At 38.8% G+C, this 24713-nt stretch overlaps 1 protein-coding gene across 5 annotated transcripts in view; it reads left to right on the forward strand.

Annotated features, from left to right (window-relative positions):
- The window catches only part of TBC1D1 (TBC1 domain family member 1), a 316594-nt gene that overhangs the window by 149343 nt on the left and 142538 nt on the right, over nucleotides 1-24713 (forward strand). For all 5 annotated transcript variants that reach the window (XM_043971867.1, XM_043971868.1, XM_043971866.1 and 2 more), the window contains 4 exons: nucleotides 181-313; nucleotides 5723-5814; nucleotides 16198-16308; nucleotides 19533-19661. In XM_043971867.1, coding sequence (XP_043827802.1) covers nucleotides 181-313; nucleotides 5723-5814; nucleotides 16198-16308; nucleotides 19533-19661 — 465 coding nt within the window. The remainder of the gene's footprint in view (nucleotides 1-180; nucleotides 314-5722; nucleotides 5815-16197; nucleotides 16309-19532; nucleotides 19662-24713) is intronic.

Consider the following 24713-nt stretch of genomic DNA (forward strand, 5'->3'; position numbering starts at 1 on the left):
AAGTCCCGGCGCGCATTTCAAACTATGAATTAGTTAGATTTGTCTGAGATTTTAAAAGGCAAGAGAGAAATGAATAATGTATTAATTAATAACCCTAAATTACCCAGCCTTCGAGCCTGATTGACATCATATGCAATTTTTGCTTTTCATTCCCTACCATTTTATCTTCTGTTTGATTAGGTTGATGAAATTATGATGACTCTGAAGCAGGCTTTCACTGTTGCAGCAGTGCAGCAGACCTCCAGAATTCCAATTCAGCAGTGTGAAGGATGCCCTATGCAATGTCTACACAAACTCTGTGAAAGAATAGAAGGTCAGTGAGAAACACCTTCCTAATGTGGAGAGAGAGGCTTGAAGAAGAAGGGTCCCGTTTGTTAGTGTCAGTGTCACTTAGGTCTCTGTGTCCATGTTGAAGAATTCACAGCATGAGAAAACTCTTCCCCCAAAGCTGTGTGCAGGGTGAAGATCCCAGCTGGAGATGGGGAGTAGATTTACTATGATTTAGAAGGTTAGTCATAGGGAGTTACCTGTGATTTTTCCCAAAGTTGCAGTGTTAATAAGTTTCCAGACAGCATTTGAACCCCAGTCTTTGGACTCCCAGGCAGCTAAATGATGACTCAGTAGATAGAGCACTGGGCCTGGATTCAGGAAGACCTGTGTTCACACTTACTAGCTGTGTGACCCTGTGCAAGTCACTTAATCTTAATTAATCTACTAGAGAAGGAAATGGCAAACCACTCCAGTATCCTTGCCAAGAAAACCTTAAATGTCATAAATTAATTGAAATGTGCCTTAAAGGGGCAGCTAGGTGGCGCAGTGGATAGAGCACCAGCCCTGGAGTCAGGAGTACCTGGGTTCAAATCCGGCCTCAGACACTTAACACTTACTAGCTGTGTGACCCTGGGCAAGTCACTTAACCCCAATTGCCTCACTAAAAAAAAAAAGAAAAAAAAGAAATGTGCCTTAAAAAAAAAAAGAAATATGCCTTTTGTTTTGCCTTGTATCCCCCCCTTTTTTTCACTGTGACTGCTTTCCAACTTCAACAGCTGTAATTTTAGAGAATATAAAAATGATTGTGACTATACTATAACCAAATAATTCTGTTACTCTACTGTTAAAAAATAACATGCTCATTAGCTTTATTTTTAAATTTATTTTTTGGTTGCATTTTAAGTTCCAAGCTGTCTCCCTTCCCACCCCAAATTAGAAAAGACTACTCTTACACACCCACCCTGTGTTGGTTCCCTCCCAAAAAACTATACACACTTCTATTCGTCATTTCTTTCTCTGTAGATGGATTGCATCTTCCTTCCTAGGTCCTTTGTTGTTGATTTGAATATTTTTAATACTCAGAAATACATTAACACTCTATGTTACCGCATTTGATCCTCACACAACCCTGTGAAGTGGGTGCTATTATTACTCACATCCTAAAAATGGGGAAACTGAGGCTGACAGATTTAAGTGACTTGTCTAGGGTCGCAGCTAGCCACCATCTAAGACAGAATCATAACTCAGGTCTTTCTGACTCCCTGGTGCAGGACCCCACCCACTGGGCCACCTCTAATGAGGAAGAATGGTAATTGTCCATTGTATCTACTATGTTGAATAATTTATAGTTAGTTGGGATGGATGCATCATAGAGACTTATAATTAGAAGACATTTATCACTTTTAGAACCTCACTTTCCTCATTATGTAAATGGAGATAATTTAAAGCTTGAAATTGCACTAAGACTTCGGGGACACTGTTTTGTCTTATCTACCTCACAGAGTTGAAAAGATTTAAAGTCTGTACAGATGTAAGTTGTTATTAATATAGTTCATCTTTCAAAGCCCTGGTAACCTATTTTTTTTCTTCTTCCTTGTCATCACCATTCCCCCAGCCTGAAGGGAGAATATCTTCATGTATGTCTGTTTTGTGTGTCTTTATAGGTTCTATTTGTAACAAGTATGCATAGTCAAGCAAAACATATTCTCCTGTTGCTTATTTTAAAAAATTGTCTTAGTTTCTCTCTGGTTCATTATATGCCTCATAGGAGGTGGTATACTACAATTCTAGCCATTCCTGAAAATTATTAATTTTCAGGTTCTCTCTGAGCTCTTTCTTTTAGTTCTGTTAGTTACCTTTTTTTTCTTGGGGAGTTCTCAAATCTTTCTCTTGTTTTGCTGATTTTAAAATTTCTTTCCCTTTTCTTCTATTTTGTCTTCTATCAGGACAACTCTCTTCTTTGGTAAATTCAATGTTTTATTAAGCTTTTCTATCAATTGCTTTAACCTGTTGAATCTCAGTCATCTTTTTAAATTTCTTCCTTACTGACTTTAATTTTTCTGTCTTTATAGATGACCAGATCTTCCTTCTTTTTCTTAATGAACTTATTTTCTCTAGTAAAGTGTCTTGAAATGGCTCCAGTTTTAGTCTTTACTAATGACCCTTCAGATGCTTTTTTTTTTTTTTTTTGGTGAGGCAATTGGGGTTGTGACTTGCCCACGGTCACACAGCTAGTAAGTGTCAAATGTCTGAGACTGAATTTGAACTCAGGTCCTCCTGAATCCAGGGCCACTGCTCTATCCACTGCACCACCTAGCTGCCCCTAGATGCTTTTTTAAAGGTTTCTTTTAACCGATTGTGTTGGGGCCTTTCTCCCCCACCCCTTTTGTTTTTTGTTTGTTTCCTTTGTTTTGGGTTTTTGTTGTTGTCCTAAAGATTCATTCGGTTCACTTAAAACCTCTCATTCTGCCATCCAGCCAGCATCTCCATTTAATTTACTTTATATAAATCTTAACCAGCCTTTAAAAACTCTGAATCTTAGACAAAGTTCTTTCCATGTGAGCTCTAAGCATTGGAGGGCGACCCCATCCTTACCTTCTCATTCTGTTCAATTTTCATACATATCTTTCCATAGGTTCTCCACGGAGGATCTATCTTCCTGCCATGCTCCTGTTATTTTCATATGTTGCATGGACTAGTTCAGCCCTGAGAGGATCCATTTGAGAGGTGGCCCTCTCCTGACATGACTGAACAGTCATTCAAAAAGCACATGCATTTTGTGGTGCAGACGAAAAGACCACAAAGAGTAGGGTCTTCATTCTTAGAGGTCATCTTAATAAAGTATGTACTGGTTGCCTTATGGGACTGCTTTATGAGCAGTTCTCAACTGTTCCAGGAAATTGTTCTGTAAAGTAGATGATCATACACACCAATGCCCCCCCTTCCCAATAGGAATAATAGTAATTATTGCTCATATTTACTGAGTGCTTGATGTTATAATTGAGGCTTGTATTTCCACCCAAGGACTGGTCATTAACTAAACTGTAGAGATGATCAGTCATAGGTCATAAAGGGAAAGCTAAAATAACCTCATTAATCACTTAAAAGAGTAAAATTATGCTCTGTAAAATTAGCATCAAGTGTCCTGTTTGCTCTCTTTGTGCTGTGGGCCTCCATACGTTCAAATGAACATGCATCATGTGTATAGGCCATTAACTGACAACATTTGTGCCTGCTGTAGAATTTAAAAGAGCTTCTCAGTTGGTTGGGATGACCTTTGTCTCTTTAAAAAAAAAATGTTGCTCAGGCGAGTTTGAACTGATGCTTTTTCCGAGGTCAGATTTCCGTATATGAAGGTGACATTTGGAATCTTTCCATTGACCTTACAGCTGTGTTCATAGCTGAGATGATTATTTTAAAAGACAGCTGCTGCTGCACCAAAATATCTGAAGGGCCCTTTCAGGACTTTAACCCCGAAGTGTCTAGAGATGAGGAATCCTCGGAATTTAGTTGTTTTTTTCCCTCTTTGCTTTGTACCCTCCTTGCTCTCTCTCCTCCCACCTCCATACTGATCCCATGGCAATCCTGAAAGGGAATAATAATGAAGAAAGAACTCTCTGAAGTATTGGTGAGAGAGGAGTGGAGTCAAGCATGTCCTTTGTTTTAGGAATGATAGGATGTGATGTAGCCAAAAGAGTACTTGTTCTGCAGCCAGAGACCTGGGTTCAAGTCCTGTCTTACAGTGGGGGGGGGCATTTTTCTTGTTATCCTTGGCATTTGGCACAGTGCCTGGAATCTAGTAGGCACTTAAGTGTTTATTGACTAACTGTGATTTTGAGCAAGACACAGTATCTCCAGGCTTCAGTTTTCTCAATTATAAAAGGAAGGGATTAGGCTAGGAGGCCTCTGAAGTCCCTTCCAGCTTCAACTCTATGATTCTGGAATCTTTTTTAAAATAATACTTTATTATTTCTCAATTACATGTAAAAACTTTTTTTTTTTTTTGGTGAGGCAATTGGGGCTAAGTGACTTGCCCAGGGTCACGTAGCTAATAAGTGTCAAGTGACTGAGGCCAGATTTGAACTCATGTCCTCCTGAATCCAGGACCAGTGCTCTATCTGAGCCACCTAGCTGCCCCTAGAAACAATTTTTAACATTCATAATTTAAATTTTTAGTCCTAAATTCCTCCCCTCCCTCTCCCAACCCCTCCCTGAGATGGTAAACAATTTGATATAAATTATACACGTGTGATCATGTAAAACACATTTCCATATTATTCATATTATGAAAGAAGGCAGACACCCCCACGCTCCCCCTAAAACATGAAAAAATAAAGTGATAAATAGTATACTTCAATCATTCTTTCTCTGGAGGTGGAGAGCATTTTCCATCATGAGTCCTTTGGAATTGTCTTGGATCATTGTATTGCTGAGAAGAGCTAAGTCTATCACAATTGATCATCACACAATATTGCTGTTACCATATACAATGTTCTCCTGGTTCTTCTCACTTCACTTTGCGTCAGTATATTTAAGCCTTTCCAAGTTTTTCTGAAATCTGCCTAGTCATCATTTCTTATAGCACAATAATATTCCATTACATTCAACTGCTAGTGTCCTCCCATTCAAAGTATCATATTTAACTACTTAGTATTTGTGTGTGTGTGTGTGAGAGAGAGAGAGAAAGAGAGAGAGAGAGTGTTGTTGTTCAGTCTTTTCCATTGTATCCTTCTCTTCATGACCCCATTTGGAGTTTTCTTTGCAAAGGTACTGGAGTGGTTTGCTATTACCTTCTTTGGCTTCATTTTATGGAAGAAAAAACTGAGGCAAACAGAGTTAAATGACTTGCCCAGGGTCACATGGCTAGTAAGCATCTGAGGCCAGATTTGAACTCAGGAAGATGAGTCTTCCTGATTCTGGGCCCAACACTCTATCCACTGTGCCACCTAGCTTCCGCATGTCTATCTATGTAAGTGTGTGTATGGATGTATACAATATGTATGTTTGTATATGGATATATATACACACATCTCCTGTTACCCTCATGAGAACTTTGGCTTCTTGAAAGTAGAGATTGTTTCATTTATTTTATTTGTGCCTCATAGCATCTAGCACAGTACCTGACACATAGTTGGTATGGTGATTAGTGCTGGGTCTAGAGTCAGGAAAACCTGAGTTCAAATGAGGCTTCAGACACTTACTAGGTGTGTGACCCTGGGCAAGTCTCCTTACCCATGTTTGCCTCCTTTCCTCATATGTAAAATGAGTCAGGTGGTGAGAATCAAATAAGATAATAATGATAAAGGGCTTAGCACTGGACTGGGTACATAGTAATCTCTCTCTAATTGTTAGCTGTTATTAATAAATATTTATTGATGGAACATTTCTTAGCTGGCAGTTTGAGTCCCTTATCCGTGGAGTTCATGTCTTTATCTTTTCCCCTCCTTACTAGGGATGTCTTCTTCCAAGACTAAGCTGGAGCTTCAGAAGCACCTCACAACACTAAATAATCAAGAACAAGCAACTATTTTTGAGGAGGTTCAGGTATAGTTTGGCTTTTACAGTTTCTAGATGGAATGTTGTCTTCCTTCGTCTCTTTGTCTATTGAACAGGTCATGTGCCAGTGAAAGGCACAATACATTTGAATGAAATTGCAAGGCCATTCTCGGAATCCCAAATGTACACATTCACAATGTTAAGGCAATCTTGACTGGAAATGTGTTGGGTGCAGATTTTCCTGTCCAGATCCCTGGGTCATAAAAAGTTCAGAAAGGCTTTGGATCATGGAAGAGTTTGTTGTTTCCATCTTCTGCTTTCTTTGTTCTTTTCTTTTCCTTTTTGTTCATCCTTAGGAGTTCTCCTGTGCACTGAAGGGAACTGAGTAAGGTCTGAGTAAGAGCTCGGTAGTGAATTGTAGACTATGAAGTTGTAGTTCAATTTATACCACCGCAGTCCTGCTGGGCACATTTTCTGAGGACCGCTGACAATTTGTATAGCGTACAGAGAACCTTAAAATAGGGCATGTAACTTGATCTTTAGGGCTACTCTGAGAGATAGGCAAGGGGAAAAAATATATACTCATCTTATAGATGAGGAAACTGAGGTCACACAAAGCAGTAAGTGCAGAACTGTGATTGAAATGCAAATAAATTTAACAGTTTTTCTTTGACCTGTGTTCTTTCCACTACATTTGATGAATGGTTTTGTTAGAGATTTCCTGAGAGTCTTTTTAAAAAAAAATACAAATATTAGGAAATCAAAACAGTCCCTGGGACTTCAAATTTAGAAGTCCCAGAGATACACCATATCATTAAATTCCAAACTTTAAAAGTCTTTTCTTTCTGATTATACTATGGGTTAAATGTTATTTTTATAGCTAACTTCCAAGAGGTAGCACAAAACAGTGCCTGGAGAGCCTAGGCTTGAAGTCAGCAAGACCTGGCTTTAATTCTCACATTGGACACATCTTGTCCCTATGCTCCTGGACAAGTAGCTCAACCTCTCAGAGCTCGAGATAACCAAGAATGTGACCACCTGTATTGGTAGAATGAGAGAGAATTCCCTTTGTCAGTGAAATCCCAGATCTAGACTCTCTTCCTAACTTCTGATGATTGTGACTACATAGTATGGCTTCTTGGGAAAGCTATTTCATTACCAGCATTGTGGTGGTCTCTGGACAGGGTGGGTAGATTTTTCTCTGGGCTCTTCTTTCGAGGAGAATTAAGTGCAGCATATCATAAGATTTAGAATTTAGCAAAAGAGTAATAATAATGATGATAATTGTGATCTGTACTGGGCTAGTACCAATAGCTTTTGCATAAAGAAACAATCCAATATGAAATGACTATTTAAAAAATTAACTTTAAGCAAAATGGAATCTTTCTGGTCCTCCCCCCCATTCCTCTATCCCCCTTAAAAAGGGTAGTCAAACCATATTGATTGTTTTTCTATTGTAATTCTGGTATACATTATATAAAATCTGAATCAGTGGCAGCAGAAAAGGCTGTCTGCATCTCAGAATAATCACAAAATGCATAAACTTAAATGCATTCTTCATTAAACCAATTACAAAGCAGTGAATTGAGAAGTTTGTTATAAATCCTGTTTAACGAGGGGCATTTTCTTTGGCTTATTGTACTTTGCCTATAAGAAAAATATGTCCAAGCCAGGAATTATATCTGCTTTCCCATAGATTCTAAAATATAAGGGTGCCAGGAACAAGATGGCTTTTTTTTTTTTTTTTTTTGCAGGGCAATGAGGGTTAAGTGACTTGCCCAGGGTCACACAGCTATTAAGTGTCAAGTGTCTGAGGCTGGATTTGAACTCAGGTCCTCCTGAATCCAAGGCCAGTGCTTTATCCACTGCGCCACCTAGCTGCCCCGATGGCTTTGCTTTTAATTTGTACATTTTTATTCCATAAACTCTATGTAAACTCTATATTCAGTTACTATAAAAAATTAAAGAATATGTTCATTTCATAGTGGATGGCTTGATTTTTTTTGTTTGTTTCAATTTCTTTCCTACCTCTACCATTAGATTATAGTGTATATATGTTAGAAAGAGCATGTTTTTTTAAAAATTCCTATTTAGAATTGACACTGGAAGACTGGATAACTTTTATAAAATTTTTCTTATGGGCCTCTCCGCTGTAGCTCCCCACCCCCCACCCCTCCCCCGCCCACCTTAGGTTGCTTGACTTTCCTGATTTTTCCCTAACTCCATTCCCTATCTTTTCCTCCTCCAAATTCTTTATTGTGTACTTTGATGGATGTGGGTTTCTGCCACATGTTACCTTCTTTTCCTGTCATTTAGATGATATCATTTATGGTCCTCATGGGCAGTGCTTGATCAATGATATGTTGCATCTCTTTTATGCCCGCCCTATACTCTGCATTGTCCTTTGGGTGACTTTCCCTTTAATTCTTCAGAAATTGTGTTATTTCATGACTTGCAGCTAAGTGGATTACAATCCAGTAGATTAACAAACTTAATGGATTGTAGATGTGGGATACAGAAATGAAGAGGGCATTGCTAATAATGCACATCACAAGTATGGATATGTGCCTGTCTTTTGGACCTCCGAGACATTCTGCCTATTTGATGTTATATGGGCCATTAAAACAATTCAACATGTGCTTTTCTAGCCAATAATGCCTAGGAGAGATGATGAAGGTAGAATTATTGCTACTTTTCTTTCCCTAATGTCTTTATGCTAGTATATGACTTTCATATCAAAGACTGCTAAGTGAACAATAAATATTTAACACACCTCTGTTGGATTGGCAAGTTACTATAGGCTGTGATTCTGACATTTTCCATAATTCAGAGGCTAATTTTTTTTAGGCATCTGAAGTCCTTTCTACTAGAATGACTTTGAGGATTATAGAGTCAGAATTGGAGAGACTTCAAATTATTTGAAATAGAGGTCCAATTCATTAATTTCAAACATGACCCTCTAAGCACAGTAGTCAGTAAATGACTTGTTTCAAAGAGTTCTCTAAGCCCAGGGTTTTTAATCTGGTGTCCTCATACCCTAAGGCAGAGGCATCAAGATTTTGTCTGCCAAACCAGATTAAAATGTAATTGGGACATATTTGACAGAATAAATAAAAATACAATAGAACATGGATAATGTCAATATATGTTTTTCTAAATCAGTAGGCCTCCTACATGGTTTCCCTTTGAGTTTGATATCTCTGCCCTAAAGGGTTTATGGATAGATTTCAGGGGGTCTATGAACTTGGATGGAGGGAAAATTATCTATCATCTATCTGTCTATCTATCTATCCATCCATCCATCTATCATCTTCCTTCCTTCCTTCCACCATGGCCATACATAAGAATTCTTGGTTTCCTTCCAACCACAGCTGCATGAAGCCATTCCTGAGTCTTCAAATTATGATTATTATTATTACTGCTTTTATTATTTTGAGTGTACTTAATTGTGTGCACTTTTTATCTTCCAAGAGGATTATAATCTTGTAGAGAGCAGGGACAGTTTCATTTTTGTCTCTGTCCTCAGTGCCTAGGCACAGTATTCTGTACATAGGAGACACACGATAACTGTTTATTTGATTAAAAGGAATCAAATCTAGCCCATCCCCTTGAAGTGACAGATGATGAAACAAAGACTCAGAAAAGAAATGCCCAAAGTCACATACCTGGATTAAGCAGTAATATTGAAATTTGAAGCCAGGTCCTCTTATATTAGGTCCTTATCCAATATTGAGTCACACAGTTTGAAGGTTGGAAGAGACCCTGACTGCAGAGTCTATAGATTTATTTCAGAGGTATTTCTATTATTCAAATATTTTGGAAACTTTTTTTTTAACTGCCTTAAGAGTCAAACTAGAAGACAAGGCTCCCTTGAAAGTTGCTCAGTTTTGATAAGGACTTGTATGTCCTTACATACAGTATACACAAAGAGTCTGTAACTTGTCAATGGGCCAATTGCTTCTGCTAGCATGGATTGCAACCAGCATACAAGGCATCCCAAAGTCTTAATGCAACTTCAAGTGATTATCAGCTCAGGTGTTAGAGAAGTCAAGCATATCAATTATGAATGACTTGAAACTACATTAAGACTTTTGGAACACCCTGTACGTACGAGTAGTTAAGTTTTGGGAGAGTTGCCTGATTTGGGTTTTTCATCTTGATCACCCACCATCTTCACACGCCCATCTCAGTTATTTTTTACTGTTCCTGAAAATGTGAAGGAAATGATTTGCTGTTTGTGAGCGTATTCAAAAACATCTTTCCTGAAAGCAATTTAAATATGTTATTATTACTTTATGGTCACCTGGTAAAAATTATTTACATTTATTCAGTTCTTTAAGGTTTCCAGAGCACTTTTGTAGGTAGCTAGGTGGTGCAGTGGAGAGATTGCTGGTCCTGGAGTCAGGAGGACCTGAGTTCAAATTCAGCCTCAGATAGTACCCATGTGACTTAGTCGCTAAACCTTTGTTTGCCTCAGTTTTCTCAATTGTAAAGTAGGGATAATAATAGTACCTGCCTTACAGGGTTGTTGTGAGGATCAAATGAGATAATAATTGTAAAGCGTTTAGCAGAGTGTCTGGCACATAGTAGGTACTATGCTAGCGATGACGCTGACGACAGTGATAACTTTCTTCACAACAGCCCGGTAAGTTAGGCAGTGTAAGAGTTTATGCCTTCATATTACAATTGAAGGTCAGAGAGCTTAAGTAATTGCCCCCTTATTTACCCAGTCCCAGAGCCTGCATTTGAATGTAGATTTCCTGACTCTCCAAGTCAAGTCCTCTTCCCATTATATCACTCTGTTACCTTTCCCAAGGGTCTCCGTTGTAGGAATGTCTAAAACACATAGAATGCCTTCCTTCCCTAGGTAGGTAGTCAAAATAGATTGACTATACAAACAATAGACACATTCAGGAATTGTTTCTGGGGTACTTTAGAAAAGCTCTTTAATGGAAGGAGTGATGTTGAAAATCCCTGAAGCACATGTATTGAGGAAGGATTAGGAAGACAAGTTTGGTTCAGTGGAAAGTACTCGACCCTGAAGTCACAGAACCTGGGTCTTATATTTAACTACCTCTGAGATCCTGGGTCAGTAAGTCACTTAGGCTCCCTGGGCTTCTGGGTGAAATGAGATCATTGGGCGTGGCAGCTAGATGGTGCAGTGGATAGAGCACCAGCCCTGGATTCAGGAGGACCTGAGTTCAAATCCAGCCTCAGACACTTAACAATTACTAGCTGTGTGACCCTAGGCAAGTCACTTAACTCCAATTGTCTCTCTCACACACACACACACAAAAGAAATTAGATCATTGGACTAGACAGCCTCTGACAGCGCCTTCTAGCTCTAGATAGGATTTTTTCCATTCTTTCAGAGCTTTTAAGAAGAGTATATTATCGTGACATTAAAAAAAAACCACATTGATTTTTTGATTGTGTGAAAGCACTGAAGTCTGCTGCTCTTTGTACTTAGCTTTCACAGTGCCACAGTGTTGTCTGATGTGACATTTCCTGCTTTTGATTTTTAGAGGATCTCTTTTTGTAGTGTCTTCACTAGTTTTTACTCTCAGGTTTTTTTCCCTTTGAAATTTATATGACTATCGACATTGAGAATGAAAAGAAAACCAGGTTTCTCACCTGTCCAACTACTTTTTTTCCTCTTTGTTGAAATAAATTGCCAAGAAAGTATTTTTCTCTGTGAAATGTGTTATTGCTTTTTGAGCATAGACAAAGGGCAGAGTTAAAGGTACAGAGGCTGTCTACATAACAGGGTTGGGAAGAGGGATAAGATAGTACTTTTACCCCTATCTTTTCCTTCCTTTTCCTTTTTCATTTGATTTTTTCTTCCAGCCTGAGAGGTGTAGGGGTGTAGGACTTTACTACTCCAGTTTATTCATGGTCTTGAGATACCCTGAATGAGGTCTGAGGTAGCAGCTGCCTAGTCATAGATTACAAATCTTCAGGCAGCAAATATAAAACATAAAAGGAAATTCTAAATGTTAACCATCTGCCCTCCTTCGCAAACCTATCCATTCCACTGGGATAGTTTTATTGTCTTTCACTTGTAAGTAATAACCATTAATCATAGATTTTAGGCCTGGAAGGGGAATGGATCATCTTGTCCAGTCTCCTCATTTTAGTGATCAGGAGCCTGAATCTGAAAGCAGCTCAGTCCAGTGACATATCTAGAGTTCACAGTGGTGATCAATACAGCCCCTCCAGAATTCCATCCAAAGTTAATTGAGATCCTTTTCACTCTACTACCCTGCTATGAAGATTACTGAAGGCAGGGAAAAAAAAAAAACCTTCGAGATCTAGATTCGGATTAATTCTGATTCCTGCATGTGAAATTTTGGGAGTCATTTTTTCTTTGAGGTTAAATGGGACAAAAATATCAAAATTATTAAAAGTTCCTTCAAGTGTTTGCTAACCATGTCCTGGATGCTTGCATAATATTCTCTTTCCCTTTTCCTCTATGTCATCTTTTAAGAAGTTTATACATGTAGTTTCAAGTTGTAGTCAGAATCATAAGATTTTGGAGCTGAAAAGGAACCCAGACATGACCAAGACCAGTTGATTGCCTCATTTTACATTTGAGGCAATTAAAGACCAGAAAAGTTAGACTTGTCCAAAGTCATGTGGCAACTTAATGGCAGATCTTTAGAATGTGAATACTTTTGTAAAGCGATTTAGTGCTTCACCAAAAGAGAATGTGTGTGTGTGTTTTTAAAGGGAATAGGATATACTTTAACAGAAGATATTAGTTACTTTTATGGTAGTCATTTATGAAGTAATTGTTTCTATATAATCAGACTTTTAACTTGGGACAAATGATCAAAATCAACACCAAATTAGGATAATGAGAAGACTCGTGATTGTGTGAAGGTACAGTAGAGCTACCTTTACCTGGTCAGATAAGCTCTTACTGCTAAAAACATCAAAAATTGGTCCAGTATGGGGTGGGGGGATGGATGTTGTTGGCTACCATTTCCTAGTCAATATTATAAGTGCTTGCTATGTGTTGGGCAATGTGTTAAGTCCTGGGGAATACAAAAAGAAGCACAAGACAGTCCTTGCTCTCAAGGAGTTTACAATCTAATGGGGGGGGGGACAACAATCAAATATATACAAAGCAGGCTATATACTGAAGAAATAGGAGGTAATTAACAGAGGGAAGGCACTTAAATTTGAAGGGGTTGGGGAAGATTTCCTATAGAAGGTGGAATTTTAGTTGGAATTTAAAGGAAGCCAGAGAGGTCAGTAGTCTGAGTGCATTCCAGGCATGGGGGACAATCAGAAATAATGCATGGATCCAGGAGATGGAGTGTCTAGTTCATGGAAGACCCAGGAGGCCAGTGTATAAAACTGTCACCACAATAAAGAGACTGAAACAGTCTAGAAACATCTGCCTCAGGCAGCAAATAGAAATACAGCAAAAACTCCTTGCCAAATGGAGAAATATGATTGCTAAAAGCAACAATGTTTTAGAACTTAAATTCTTTTGCTAAAAGTTTTGAAGGTGATAGTAGAAGATTAATGACCAGTTTTACATCACAAGACTTTATTTATTTGCAGGGCAATGAGGGTTAAGTGACTTGCCCAGGGTCACACATCTATTAAGTGTCAAGTGTCTGAGGTCGGCTTTGAACTCAGGTCCTGCTGAATCCAGGGCCTGTGCTTTATCCACTGTGCTACCTAGCTGCCTCACAAGATTGTTAAGAACAGTGGAAGAGAGGATAACTCTAGGAACTTTAGTAGGATACTTAACTAATGCTAATCATTCCAAAAAACATTTATTGATTAAATGAAAAGGAGTAAAAACAGACCAAAAGTGAAACAGAGTTGTCAATATTTTTACAATAAATATTCATTATTGAGAACCCTGTTAATTTTGGACTATAATACCACTAAAGTATTTTTAAAATAAATTTTTGATCTTTCTTCTTTTATATCATCAGAATTTCTTCCAATATTCCTCCCCTTTCACTCACACAGTCATCTTATACAGCTAAAGTCTTAATGTACTAATAGGAGAAAATAAAACTTTTGTATGAAAAAATCCTATTTATTTATTTTTTTGTATTATTTATTTATTTAGTGGGGCAATGAGGGTTAAGTGACTTGTCCAGGGCCATACAGCTAGTAAGTGTCAAGTGTCTGAGGCTGGATTTGAACTCAGGTCTTCCTGAATCCAGGGCCGGTGCTCTATCCACTGTACCACTTAGCTGCCACCCCTATTTCTTTTTAATGTTAATATTCTTTCAGTCATGCTTTATGGCTGAAAATTTTGTGATATTCTACTGTCTCCAAAGAAAAAAAAAATTGTAGTGACCCCCAAAAGGACACTGTAGAGATATGTGCCTGAAGGCTGCAGCATTTTAGTCAATGATGTGTATACAGTAAGAATGATATAAAAAAGGGGCAGCTAGGTAGTGCAGTGGATAGAGCACTGGCCCTGGAGTCAGGAGTACCTGAGTTCAAATCCGGCCTCAGACACTTAACACTTACTAGCTGTGTGACCCTGGGAAAGTCATTTAACCCCAATTGCCTCACTAAAAAACTAAAAAAAAAAAAAAGAAAAAAGAAAAAAAAGAATGATATAAAAAGAGATTGGGTAGCCTTAAAACAAAAAGCCAGGCATAACAGGTGGACAGTCTAAGTGGTGCATTGGTACTTACAGAATGTTAGAAGACTTGAAGCAGAGGTACTTAACCTGGGCTTGTGAACTTCTTTTAAAACTATTTTGATAACTATTAAAGCACAATGGATTTCCTTTGTAATTCTATTTTCTATAGTTAAAAACATTATTCTGAGAAGGGGGTTCATAGACTTCACCACACTGCCAAAGGATTCCATGATACAAAAAAGGTTGATAACCTTTGACCTAAAGGAAGGCCTCCAAAGTATTGGATGGATCCTCCTTTGGAGGAGGACATAGGGGAGAACTTGGACAAGAATTGCTCTGGATGAAGGGGTGTGAATGATTGTATTTTGTGCTCAACCCATGGATCCTTTGAAGAGTGCTTGAAATTCCCATTTACTTCAAGCCTGAAGGGTGACTTATAAGTTGTGCTTTTGGCTACCAACATCCATTTGTTAGCATTTATTTTCATATTAAAAGTTAATTGATGGGGGCAGCTAGGTGGTGCAGTGGATAAAGCACCGGCCCTGGATTCAGGAGGACCTGAGTTCAAATCCGGCCTCAGAACTTGATACTTACTAGCTGTGTGACCCTGGGCAAGTCACTTAACCCTTATTGCCCCACAAAACAAAACAAAAAGTTAATTGATAACCTGTGTTAAATTTTAAAGTTCATATAATGATAACAATGAAGCAATAAGCATATAAAACTCTGAAAATTTTTTAGATTCTTATTGTACTGAACAGGTCACTATTTTTTGAGGAAATCTAAGACTAGATTTTGTGGGGGACATCAGAAGCTAAATAATGTATCTGGGCTTTTTAATATCTCAGGAGACTGTGTGCCTGTGTCTTGTAAATGTGAGGGACCTCTTTATATCTAGTTTGTGTAAGGGGAGAGTCTTGAAATAATGTGGTTTGGTGCTTCAGTAGTGCTTATACAGTTATAGTCTTTTTTTCCCTATTAAATAAAAAGTATATATGAAATAGTTTGAAGCAATATTGAACAGTGAAAAAAAGCAATCAACTGGAGTCAGAGAATTTGGGTTCAAATCTTTCAGATCACTTGGATCTGCAGGGGGACTTTGGGCAGGTCACTTAAACACTGTAAAATAAGGGGGTTTGACTAGATGGCTTCTGAGGTTCCTTCAAGCTCTAAATCTCTGATCCCATGATTATGGTTGGAAGGGTTCTTGCAGGGAAGAGTTTGGCCTGCTATTCATGAGACCTGACTTTGAGCCTTGCCTCTGTTACCTATTAGCTGGGTGACCTTGCAGAAGTCACTAAATCTCTTTAGGCCATTTTCCTTATTTGTAGGATGATGTTGGGCTCTAAATTTCTTCTATCAACAAAATTCAATGATTCTTTTTTTTCCCACATTAGTCATGTTGTAAGAGAAGGATCAGAACAAAAAGGAAAAAAAAAGAAACAAAAGAATAAACGAACAATAATAAACAAGCAACAAAAAAGATCCATGATTCTTCATGATTGTGTTTATTTATTAAAGAAAATGGGATTTAAAAGACCGAAAACAACCCACCTGTCTGTATACAGCTTACTCATTTCATTGGACCATTGAATTCTATAGTCTGTATTGTGCCTGCAACAGCAGAGTAGAATATTGTCATTATAATGATGTTAATAGAAGTTAATATTCTACACACTTAGAATCACTGGTGCCATCTAGTGACTTTATCTGGGAAAATCATCTTAATTCAATGAGGTTTGGTGGGGTAGGGGTTTTGTTGAAAAGAAAACACAAAAGTTCTTACCAGTTTCTATTTTTTCTTGCAGAAAATAAGGCCAAGAAATGAGCAAAAGGAGAATGAACTGGTTATTTCTTTCCTGAGATGTTTATATGAAGAAAAGCAAAAAGACCACATTCACATTGGGGAAGGAAAGCAGGTATGGAGTCTTTACTTTTCTGTTAAGTTTCACAAGGACAAAATACAAATGCAATCTTAAGAATAGAACGAAATTTTTAGAAAAACCCTGCTTTTCTTTCTCGTGATATAATTTGATATAAAAACAATATGTAGGGGGCAGCTAGGTGGCGCAGTGGATAAAGCACGGACCCTGGATTCAGGAATACTGAGTTCAAATCTAGCCTCAGATATGTGACACTTACTAGCTGTGTGACCCTGGGCAAGTCACTTAACCCCTATAGCCCTGAAAACAAACAAACAAAAACCCAATATGTGTGAGTACAAATAGTATGTATGTAAAGATCAGAAAAAAGGGAAATTGTTGCTAGCTTAGTAGTGACAGTCAATTAACAAGCAGGTATTAAGTGCCTCCTTTGTGTCAGAAACTTTACTAGGTGCAAAGAGACAAAAATAAAACAGTCCCTGACCTTAGTAAGGAGCGTATATTCTTTTTTTTTTTTTTAGTGAGGCAATTGGGGTTAAGTGACTTGCCCAGGGTCACACAGCTAGTAAGTGTTAAGTGTCTGAGGCCGGATTTGAACTCAGGTCCTCCTGACTCCAGGGCCAGTGCTCTATCCACTGTGCCACCTAGCTGCCCCCAGGAGCGTGTATTCTTTTAAGGAAGACAATTTATACACTTAAAAGCATATGCAAAATAAAAGCAAGGTAATTTGGGGGAGAGGCCCTAGAAGCTGGGAAAATTCAAGGAAGGCCTTAAGAATAAGGGCATGAAAAAAAAAAGAATAAGGGCATGCATATATATATATACATACACACACACACACACACACACACACACACATATACACATACAATTTTTTTTTTTTTTTTTGCGGGGCAATGGGGGTTAAGTGAGTTGCCCAGGGTCACACAGCTACCTAGTGTCAAGTGTCTAAGGCCAGATTTGAACTCCGGTAACTCCTGAATCCAAGGCCAGTGCTTCATCCACTGTACCACCTAGCTGACCCCAAGGGCATGTTATATTTGAGCTTTGAAGGAAGCTAGGGATTTTAGGAGGCAGAGATGAAGAGGGAAGAGTGCATTTCAGGGATGGAGGGCATCCTGTACACAGGGGATATGGTTGGATTACAGTGCGCGAGGAACAAGAAGGCCACTTTGGACTAGAAGTAATAAAGTTGATTATATCAAGGTTTGTGCAGTGGGACTCGATCCTTTTCCTGTTCTGTGCATAAACTTCCATGAATTCAGATAGGGATTTGAGGGTACATAGGCATAGTTTATAGGACTGGAAGGAGACTTTGACATCTTTTAGTCCAATGCCCTTTTAAAATCCCATTTTAAAATTTTATTGATTTTTTTTATACCCTAGTCATCTTTAGTCTGGTATTACACTCCAGCCTATTTGAATTCTCCCTGGTTTCAAAGGAAAACAGTCATGGAGAGTCCAAGAGGCCCAGTGGTCTCCTGCCTTTGTAGTGAGAAGTAGGAAGTATATTATGTCTTTTCTTCATTGGGTCTGAGTTGCCACTCTAATTACTTCAGAAGTCAGCTGTCTTTTAGTGCTTCAGTTACATTATTATACTCACTGTTCATGGGGCAGGTTGGTGTCACATCGGATAGATCACTGGACTTGGAAACAGGAACACTTATCTTCATGAATTCAAATGTGACCTCAGATACTTACTGGCCTCAGTTTCCCCCAGTCATCGTGGCTTTAAAAATCCCATTCTTTTCCAGAATGGTTGAACCAGTTCACAGAATCACCAACAGCATCTTAGAGGCCCTCTCTTTGTGTATCTTCTCCAATATAATTTTTTTCTATCTTCTATCACCTTTCCTGCTTTAATGGGTATGAACATCACCACTGTTCCTTAAAAATGAAGGCCCTGAGTGGTGGTATGATTTGTATAAGACCCTACAGGCAGCAAAAACCAGAAATAAAAGTTGAACCCAATTCATCTTAAAGGAAATGTGGGGGCAGCTAGGTGGCACAGTGGATAAAGCACCGGCCCTGGATTCAAGAGGACCCGAGTTCAAATCCGGTCTCAGACACTTATTTGCTGTGTGACCCTGGGCAAGTCACTTAACCCCCATGGCCCTGCTAAAATTAAAAAAAAAGGAAATGTGGAAAATTTTGTGGATTTGGGGTCACAGGACTTGTGTTTAAATCCTTCATCTGTTGTTTACTACTAATATGAAAAGCACTGCATCTAGAGACAGGACCTGGATTCAAATCCTGCCCCTTAGGTGACCTTGGGCACATCGATTTCTTTTTCTTGGCTTCAGTTTCCTCATCTGTAAAATTAGGGAGTCAGTTTAGATGACCTCCTTGAGTTCCTTTAAACCCTGAATTATGATCCTTTGACTTCAAAGCACTCTTTCCATTGCAAAACCCAAACTCTGTTTTACTCCCACCGTGTTCTTCCTTTACTTCCCTTGACATACCATAGAACAAAACTGAAGGGATTTGTAAAGCCGTGATGACTGGGTTCTCTACAGATTTAGTCTATCTAATCTCAGCTGGGCCTTCACTATAAGACTGTGCAAGTACGTCTTCCTCATCAATTCTCTTAGACATTCCCCCACACTGCCGGCATTTCAGACCTTCTCTGCCTAAACTTTCCATGCTACCCCCTTTTTTAGGCCTTATAGACCTAAGGAATATTAAATTGTATTCAATGAAACTAACAAATATTTTAAAAACTAGAAAAGAAAAAACATTTTGGGAAGAAAAAGAAAAGTTGAGAAAGGTGTCAGTAGGTGTCAGAATCAGTGTATCTTATTAGAGCATCAAAGTTATCACTTTCCTTTAAAAATCTAATTAGCTAATGGACATCTGTCCTCAGCTTCTCTGATATTCTTTATCTCAAAACCTAATGGAATAGGGGGCAGCTAGGTGGCACAGTGGATAGAGCACTGGCCCTGGAGTCAGGAGTACCTGAGTTCAAATCCGGCCTCAAACACTTAACACTTACTAGCTGTGTGACCCTGGGCAAGTCACTTAACCCCAATTGCCTCACTAAAAAAAACAAAAAACAAAACCTAATGGAATATCCACAAGAACTTTCAAAGGAGAAATTATTTTCTGAGAAACAAATTAAGCACAGTGAAGAATGAAGATTCTTCTCTCTTGCTCCAGAAGATCTAATTTGATCAAAAAAGATCTACTTTGGAGGTCTAAAAAAAATTATACACATGTGCATACACACAAATTAATCTTTATTTTTCCCCATCCATTTGTAGGCATCACAAATTTCAGCAGAGACTATTCGAAATGAATTACCAACCAGCGCCACTCGGTTTAGGCTCGATATGCTGAAAAGTAAAGCAAAGAGATCATTGACAGAGTCTCTAGAAAGTATTTTGTCCCGGGTAAGCATATTAATTTCAACTTAAAAAAAAAATAAAAACAACTTTTTAGGGGGTGAATGAAAAGGATTGTTATGTTTTTATTTAATCTAACTCATAAAAAGAAGTATAATGCTACTTTGTATATAATGATATTTATTTCTTCTGATTCTTAGAAAAAGTTTATTTTCCTTCTCACCATTTTTCTCCCATGATATATCCCATGGAAAACAGTTTTGTCTCTCAAAATAAAAATAGTATTAATTGGACAGCTCTTACAGTGAGCACTGGGTGAGAAGTTGTAAGCCCTGAGTTCTAGTCTCCATAATACAAATGAAAATGACTTTGAAAACAAAAAGAATTACTAATTGGTGGGTACTATTATATATTCTAGATTTGTAAATTTTTTAGGATTTAGTGTAAAGCACTTCTGATGCTAATATTTCAAGGAACTATGAGTTTTTCCTGTTTTATTTATTTGTAATAAATCTCTATACAAAATAGAACAGAAAAAAGATGTTATATACAGTCACTTTTCTTTTTAAATATATAAATTCAACCCTTAGTTTTCAAAGTTGTCCTGCTTATCTGCATTTCTTGTTGCCATTTCTTCTGTTTTCTTCTCTGAATTAAAAAAAAAAGCATTAGTTACCCTCTTTTCTCTCTTTTTTCCCAATCTTGTCTCTAGCCTTCCATCATCCTGTGGCACACTTCCCGTCCCCTGCCCCTCTACCCTTGGTAAAAAGAAAAACACTTGCAAAAATATGTATAATCAAGCAGAACAAATTTTCACATCAGTTGTGTCTGATAATGAATCTTCTCTTGCATCATGGATATGTTACCTCTCTAGCAGTTTTGTCATCATTCTAGAATCATGACTGGCCGTTTCATTTACCTCAGTTCTTAAGTCTTTCAAAATTATTTTCATAATGTTATCATAGGCATTGTTCTTTCTTTTAAAGAAAGACCTCTAATATTTTTATTTATTTATTTATATATTTGTTCAGTCATTTATTTATTTATTTTAGTGAGGCAATTGGGGTTAAGTGACTTTCCCAGGGTCACACAGCTAGTAAGTTTTAAGGATCTGAGGTCGGATTTGAACTCAGGTCCTCCTGAATCCAGGGCCGGTGCTCCATCCACTGCACCACCCAGCTGCCCCCTTCTAATTAATTTTGCTTTCAGTGTCTCAGGCCTCAGCAGTAGACCCTGGAAGGTCCTTCCAAGCTGGAAAGGCTTCAGGTGTAGGACCAGAGAGTCAAGGAGGGGTTTATGATCAGGTTTGACTGTAGGGGTGATGAATTTTTTAGCCGCAGCGAATTCCCAAAGAGAAGGGCAAAGCCAATGTTTTCAGAGGGCTAACAAAGGAAGGGTCATTATTGAAGAATTGGCTTTTAGGGAAAGATCTATAGAGGAGGCAGTATTGCAGTCAGGCTTTAAAGGATTGGTTGGCTTTCATCAGGGCAAAATCAGGGAGGACAGGGGTCTTAGACAGAGTGAACAGTGGGGCCTGAAGGCCAGGAGCACAGGCCTGTACAGGGGCCTGCATGTGATTGTTTGGTTGCACCAGGAATGCAGAAATGTAGTGTGACATAAGGCTCCAAAGACAGAGGTGATGCCCAAAACTGAGGTCCTTCAATGCCAGAATAAGGATTTTGAATTTTGTTTGGTAGGCCCTAGGGAGGCATTGAAAGCTTTTGAGCAGAAGAGTGATGTGGTCAGATGGGTCTGTTAAGGGCTCTGAAGTTGAGACTGGAGTTAGAGCATGAATGGGCATAATGAGGAGGAAGAAGGAAGCACAGAATTGTCAGGAGGGAAGAGACCTTATAGACATTTCTAATCTAAGTGGTAATTGAACCCAAAGCCCTTCCTCCACCTGAGTGGTCACCTTGCCTTTGCTAGAAGTGAGGGCTGCCCACTCACTGCTTTCCAGAGTTAAGAGGCTAGGTTGCTGAGGCAAGTGTTCAAGAGAGCCTGTAATAGGTTAAAGGTCATGAATGAGAGAGAACCAGAGGAATGAGGGGGAGGGGGAGGATGGCTTTTAGGATAGAAGGATCAAGGAGAGGCTTGGGTGTTCTTTTTTGTCATAGGGAGACACGTGTTTAGACCACTGTATGAAAGAATTGAAGGAGTAAAGTCTTGTAGGAGGTGGTAGGGGACAGGATCTAGGATAGGTATGGGGCATTTTCTCCTCTGAAATAGGAGTTTGGTTGGAACGTAGAGTACATGAGGGAGAAAAAGGGCTTTAAGTGCCCAAAAGAAAGGTTCGTGTTTTAATCTGGAGGCAATAGGGAACGAATGAAACTTCTTGAATGGGGAGAGTGCCGTGGTCAGACCCATCCTTAAGGAAAATCAGTTTGTCAGCTTTGTGGAGGATGAATAAAAGAAAGGGAAAGGCTGGAGGAGTGGAGACCAGTTAGGGGGTAGAATACAGATAAGAAATGATAAGAGCCTGAATGGGGAGAGGTAGAGAGAGGATGGATATGAATGATACAGACAAATAGTGGACAGGACTTGGAAACTCACTGACTTAAATGAGGGGTAAAGGATAGTAAAGAGCCTAGGATGATGCCAAGGATATGAATATGAATAATTTGAAGAAAAGTGGAAATCAAACAGAATTGGAAGGACTAGGAGAGGGCCTCTTTAGAGAGGATCTCCAGGGGATAAAATATCTTAGGCCATGTTTTGATCAATTCTTAAAATTTGTGATGCAAAGAAGACAGTGTCTCAGTGGAAGGTTTTGTAACTTGCTGTTATCCCTCTCAGCTGATCTTCTTGACTCACAGAATTCTGTTTTCTGATGAGAGGCAGCTATGTGGCATGATGGATCAAATGCTTGACTTTTTTTTTTTTTTTTTTTTTTTTTAGTGAGGCAATTGGGGTTAAGTGACTTGCCCAGGGTCACACAGCTAGTAAGTGTTAAGTGTCTGAGGCCGGATTTGAACTCAGGTACTCCTGACTCCAGGGCCGGTGCTCTATCCACTGCGCCATCTAGCTGCCCCAAATGCTTGACTTTTGTGATGAATGAAAAGTCCAAGAGACATAGTTTTGGGGTCAAATTATTAATAATCAATTTATTAGTTATAGCTAGCAAATAATTAATAGATTGAGGTCAGTGGATTTCTCTCATAAACCAAAGACTAACCTTGGAGGTGCTGCTGAACATTTTAATACCCTTGGAAAGAGGATGTATCTGACAGAAGGAAATCAACTCTGATGAACATTTTATGAGAGAATGAATGTTATGAGAGGTGGACTTCTAATGATGGGATGGGGTTGTGAGTTTCCTCTCCACACCCAGATCATTCTGCCTCCAGAAATCAATACAAAAGAATGTACCCTCCCACCCAGACCACTTATGTAGTTGAACAGTGGCTTGGAATTTATCTGGATAGTCTTCACCCTTTAATCAGAACTAAGCTTTCCCATTTGGGTGGGTTCCCACCCTAGACTGAGGAGAAGGTTAACTCAATCCCATCATCAACCCTGTCCTTCACAGGTCTCCAACTGAGGAAACAGAAAGGGGAAAAAAAACCCTTGGATTTTCTCCCCTTCTCCCCCCCCAATATTAGCAGTTGGTTATTAATAATCATTTCTCTCACTTTGATTCAGGAAGATCTGAGTTTGAATTCTGCCAATACTTATTAGCTCTGTGTGACCCCAGGAGAGTAATTTAGCAGATATAGGGGAAATTATAGGAGTAGGTTTAGGGGGAAAATATAGGCACCCCGAAGTTAGAATGTCCAGACCAACTAATTCTCTTTTTCTCTCAACTCATCCCACCTTCAAATTTCGCTATTTGTGTTGTTGGCACTACCACCTTTTTGTTTTGGTGTGTGGGCAATGAGGGTTAAGTGACTTGCCAGGGTCACACAGCTATTAAGTGTTAAGTGTCTGAGGTCAAATTTGAACTCAGATCTAAGTGAATCCAGGGCTGGTGCTTAATCCACTGTGACACCTAGCTGCCCCTCCACCACCTTTTTTTGGAGGACACATTGAGATGCCTTTGGGACATCCAATTGGAGATGTCCATTAGGTAATTGGTGGTACAAGACCGGACTTCCAGAGAGACATAAGGACTGTGTGTGTGATACTGGAGATAGAAAGAAGGGCAAAAACATGGCCTCTCAATTAAAGGAGCTCACATTTTAATTGGAGAGACGACATAGAAATAACTATAACTATTCGTGTGGTTATGTATAAAACATCTATCAATATGATCACTCATTTTGGGTATGTACACTCACACACATTGTATACAAATGTATATATCTATGAGAGAGCACCAGTGGCCTTGTTTTCTCCTGTGGGAGTTGAGAGAGCTTCCATTGGGAAATTCTTGTGTTTTCTCTGTAAAGTAGGATGCCAGGTCATCAGGAGTGAGCATTTGTATCTAAGAAAGGGTGGGTTAAGCAGGGGTACAATTTGGGAATTTTCAGAGCAAGAAAGAAGTTTGAAATGGTTGCTGTGGTGATTGAGATGGTGAAACAGTGAGAGATGAATGGGAGGATTGCCTAGCCTTGGGGAACATGCTGGGCTGACTGAGAGTTCCTCTGTATCCAAATGAACTTCTCAAGGAATTGCTTCCCCCTACACTCTTCCCTTCTCAATAATGTAGGTGTTTGGACGAGAAGTTAAAGTTATATTAGATGTGATTGTACATATTTAACCTATATCACATTGCTTTCTGTCTTGGGGAGGGGGGAGGGAGAAAAATTTGGAACTAGAAATCTTATGAAAACAAATGTTGAAAACAATCTTTACATGTAACTGGAAAATAACAAGATACTTTTATGATTTAAAAAGAGTTATATTAGAAAAGTAGTTTTTATAGAGCAGTGTGAAAGTTGATAGCAAAGATAATTTAACTCAATGAAGTATTCTTGACATGAACAACTTTGCGTATTTGGAAACTAGCACCCACCCCCCCCCCCCCCAATTTAAATTGTGAGTGAGTCAGTAGCATTTTAAATCAAGTACATGCTCTCATTTATCAAAAATAAACAATGTGGTTTCAAGCAACCATGTTTTGGATTTGCAGCATCCATTTTTTCTTTCTAATTCTGTGACCCA

This window comes from Dromiciops gliroides, chromosome 6, assembly GCF_019393635.1.
Source record: "Dromiciops gliroides isolate mDroGli1 chromosome 6, mDroGli1.pri, whole genome shotgun sequence".
NCBI classification, from domain to species: Eukaryota; Metazoa; Chordata; class Mammalia; order Microbiotheria; family Microbiotheriidae; genus Dromiciops; species Dromiciops gliroides.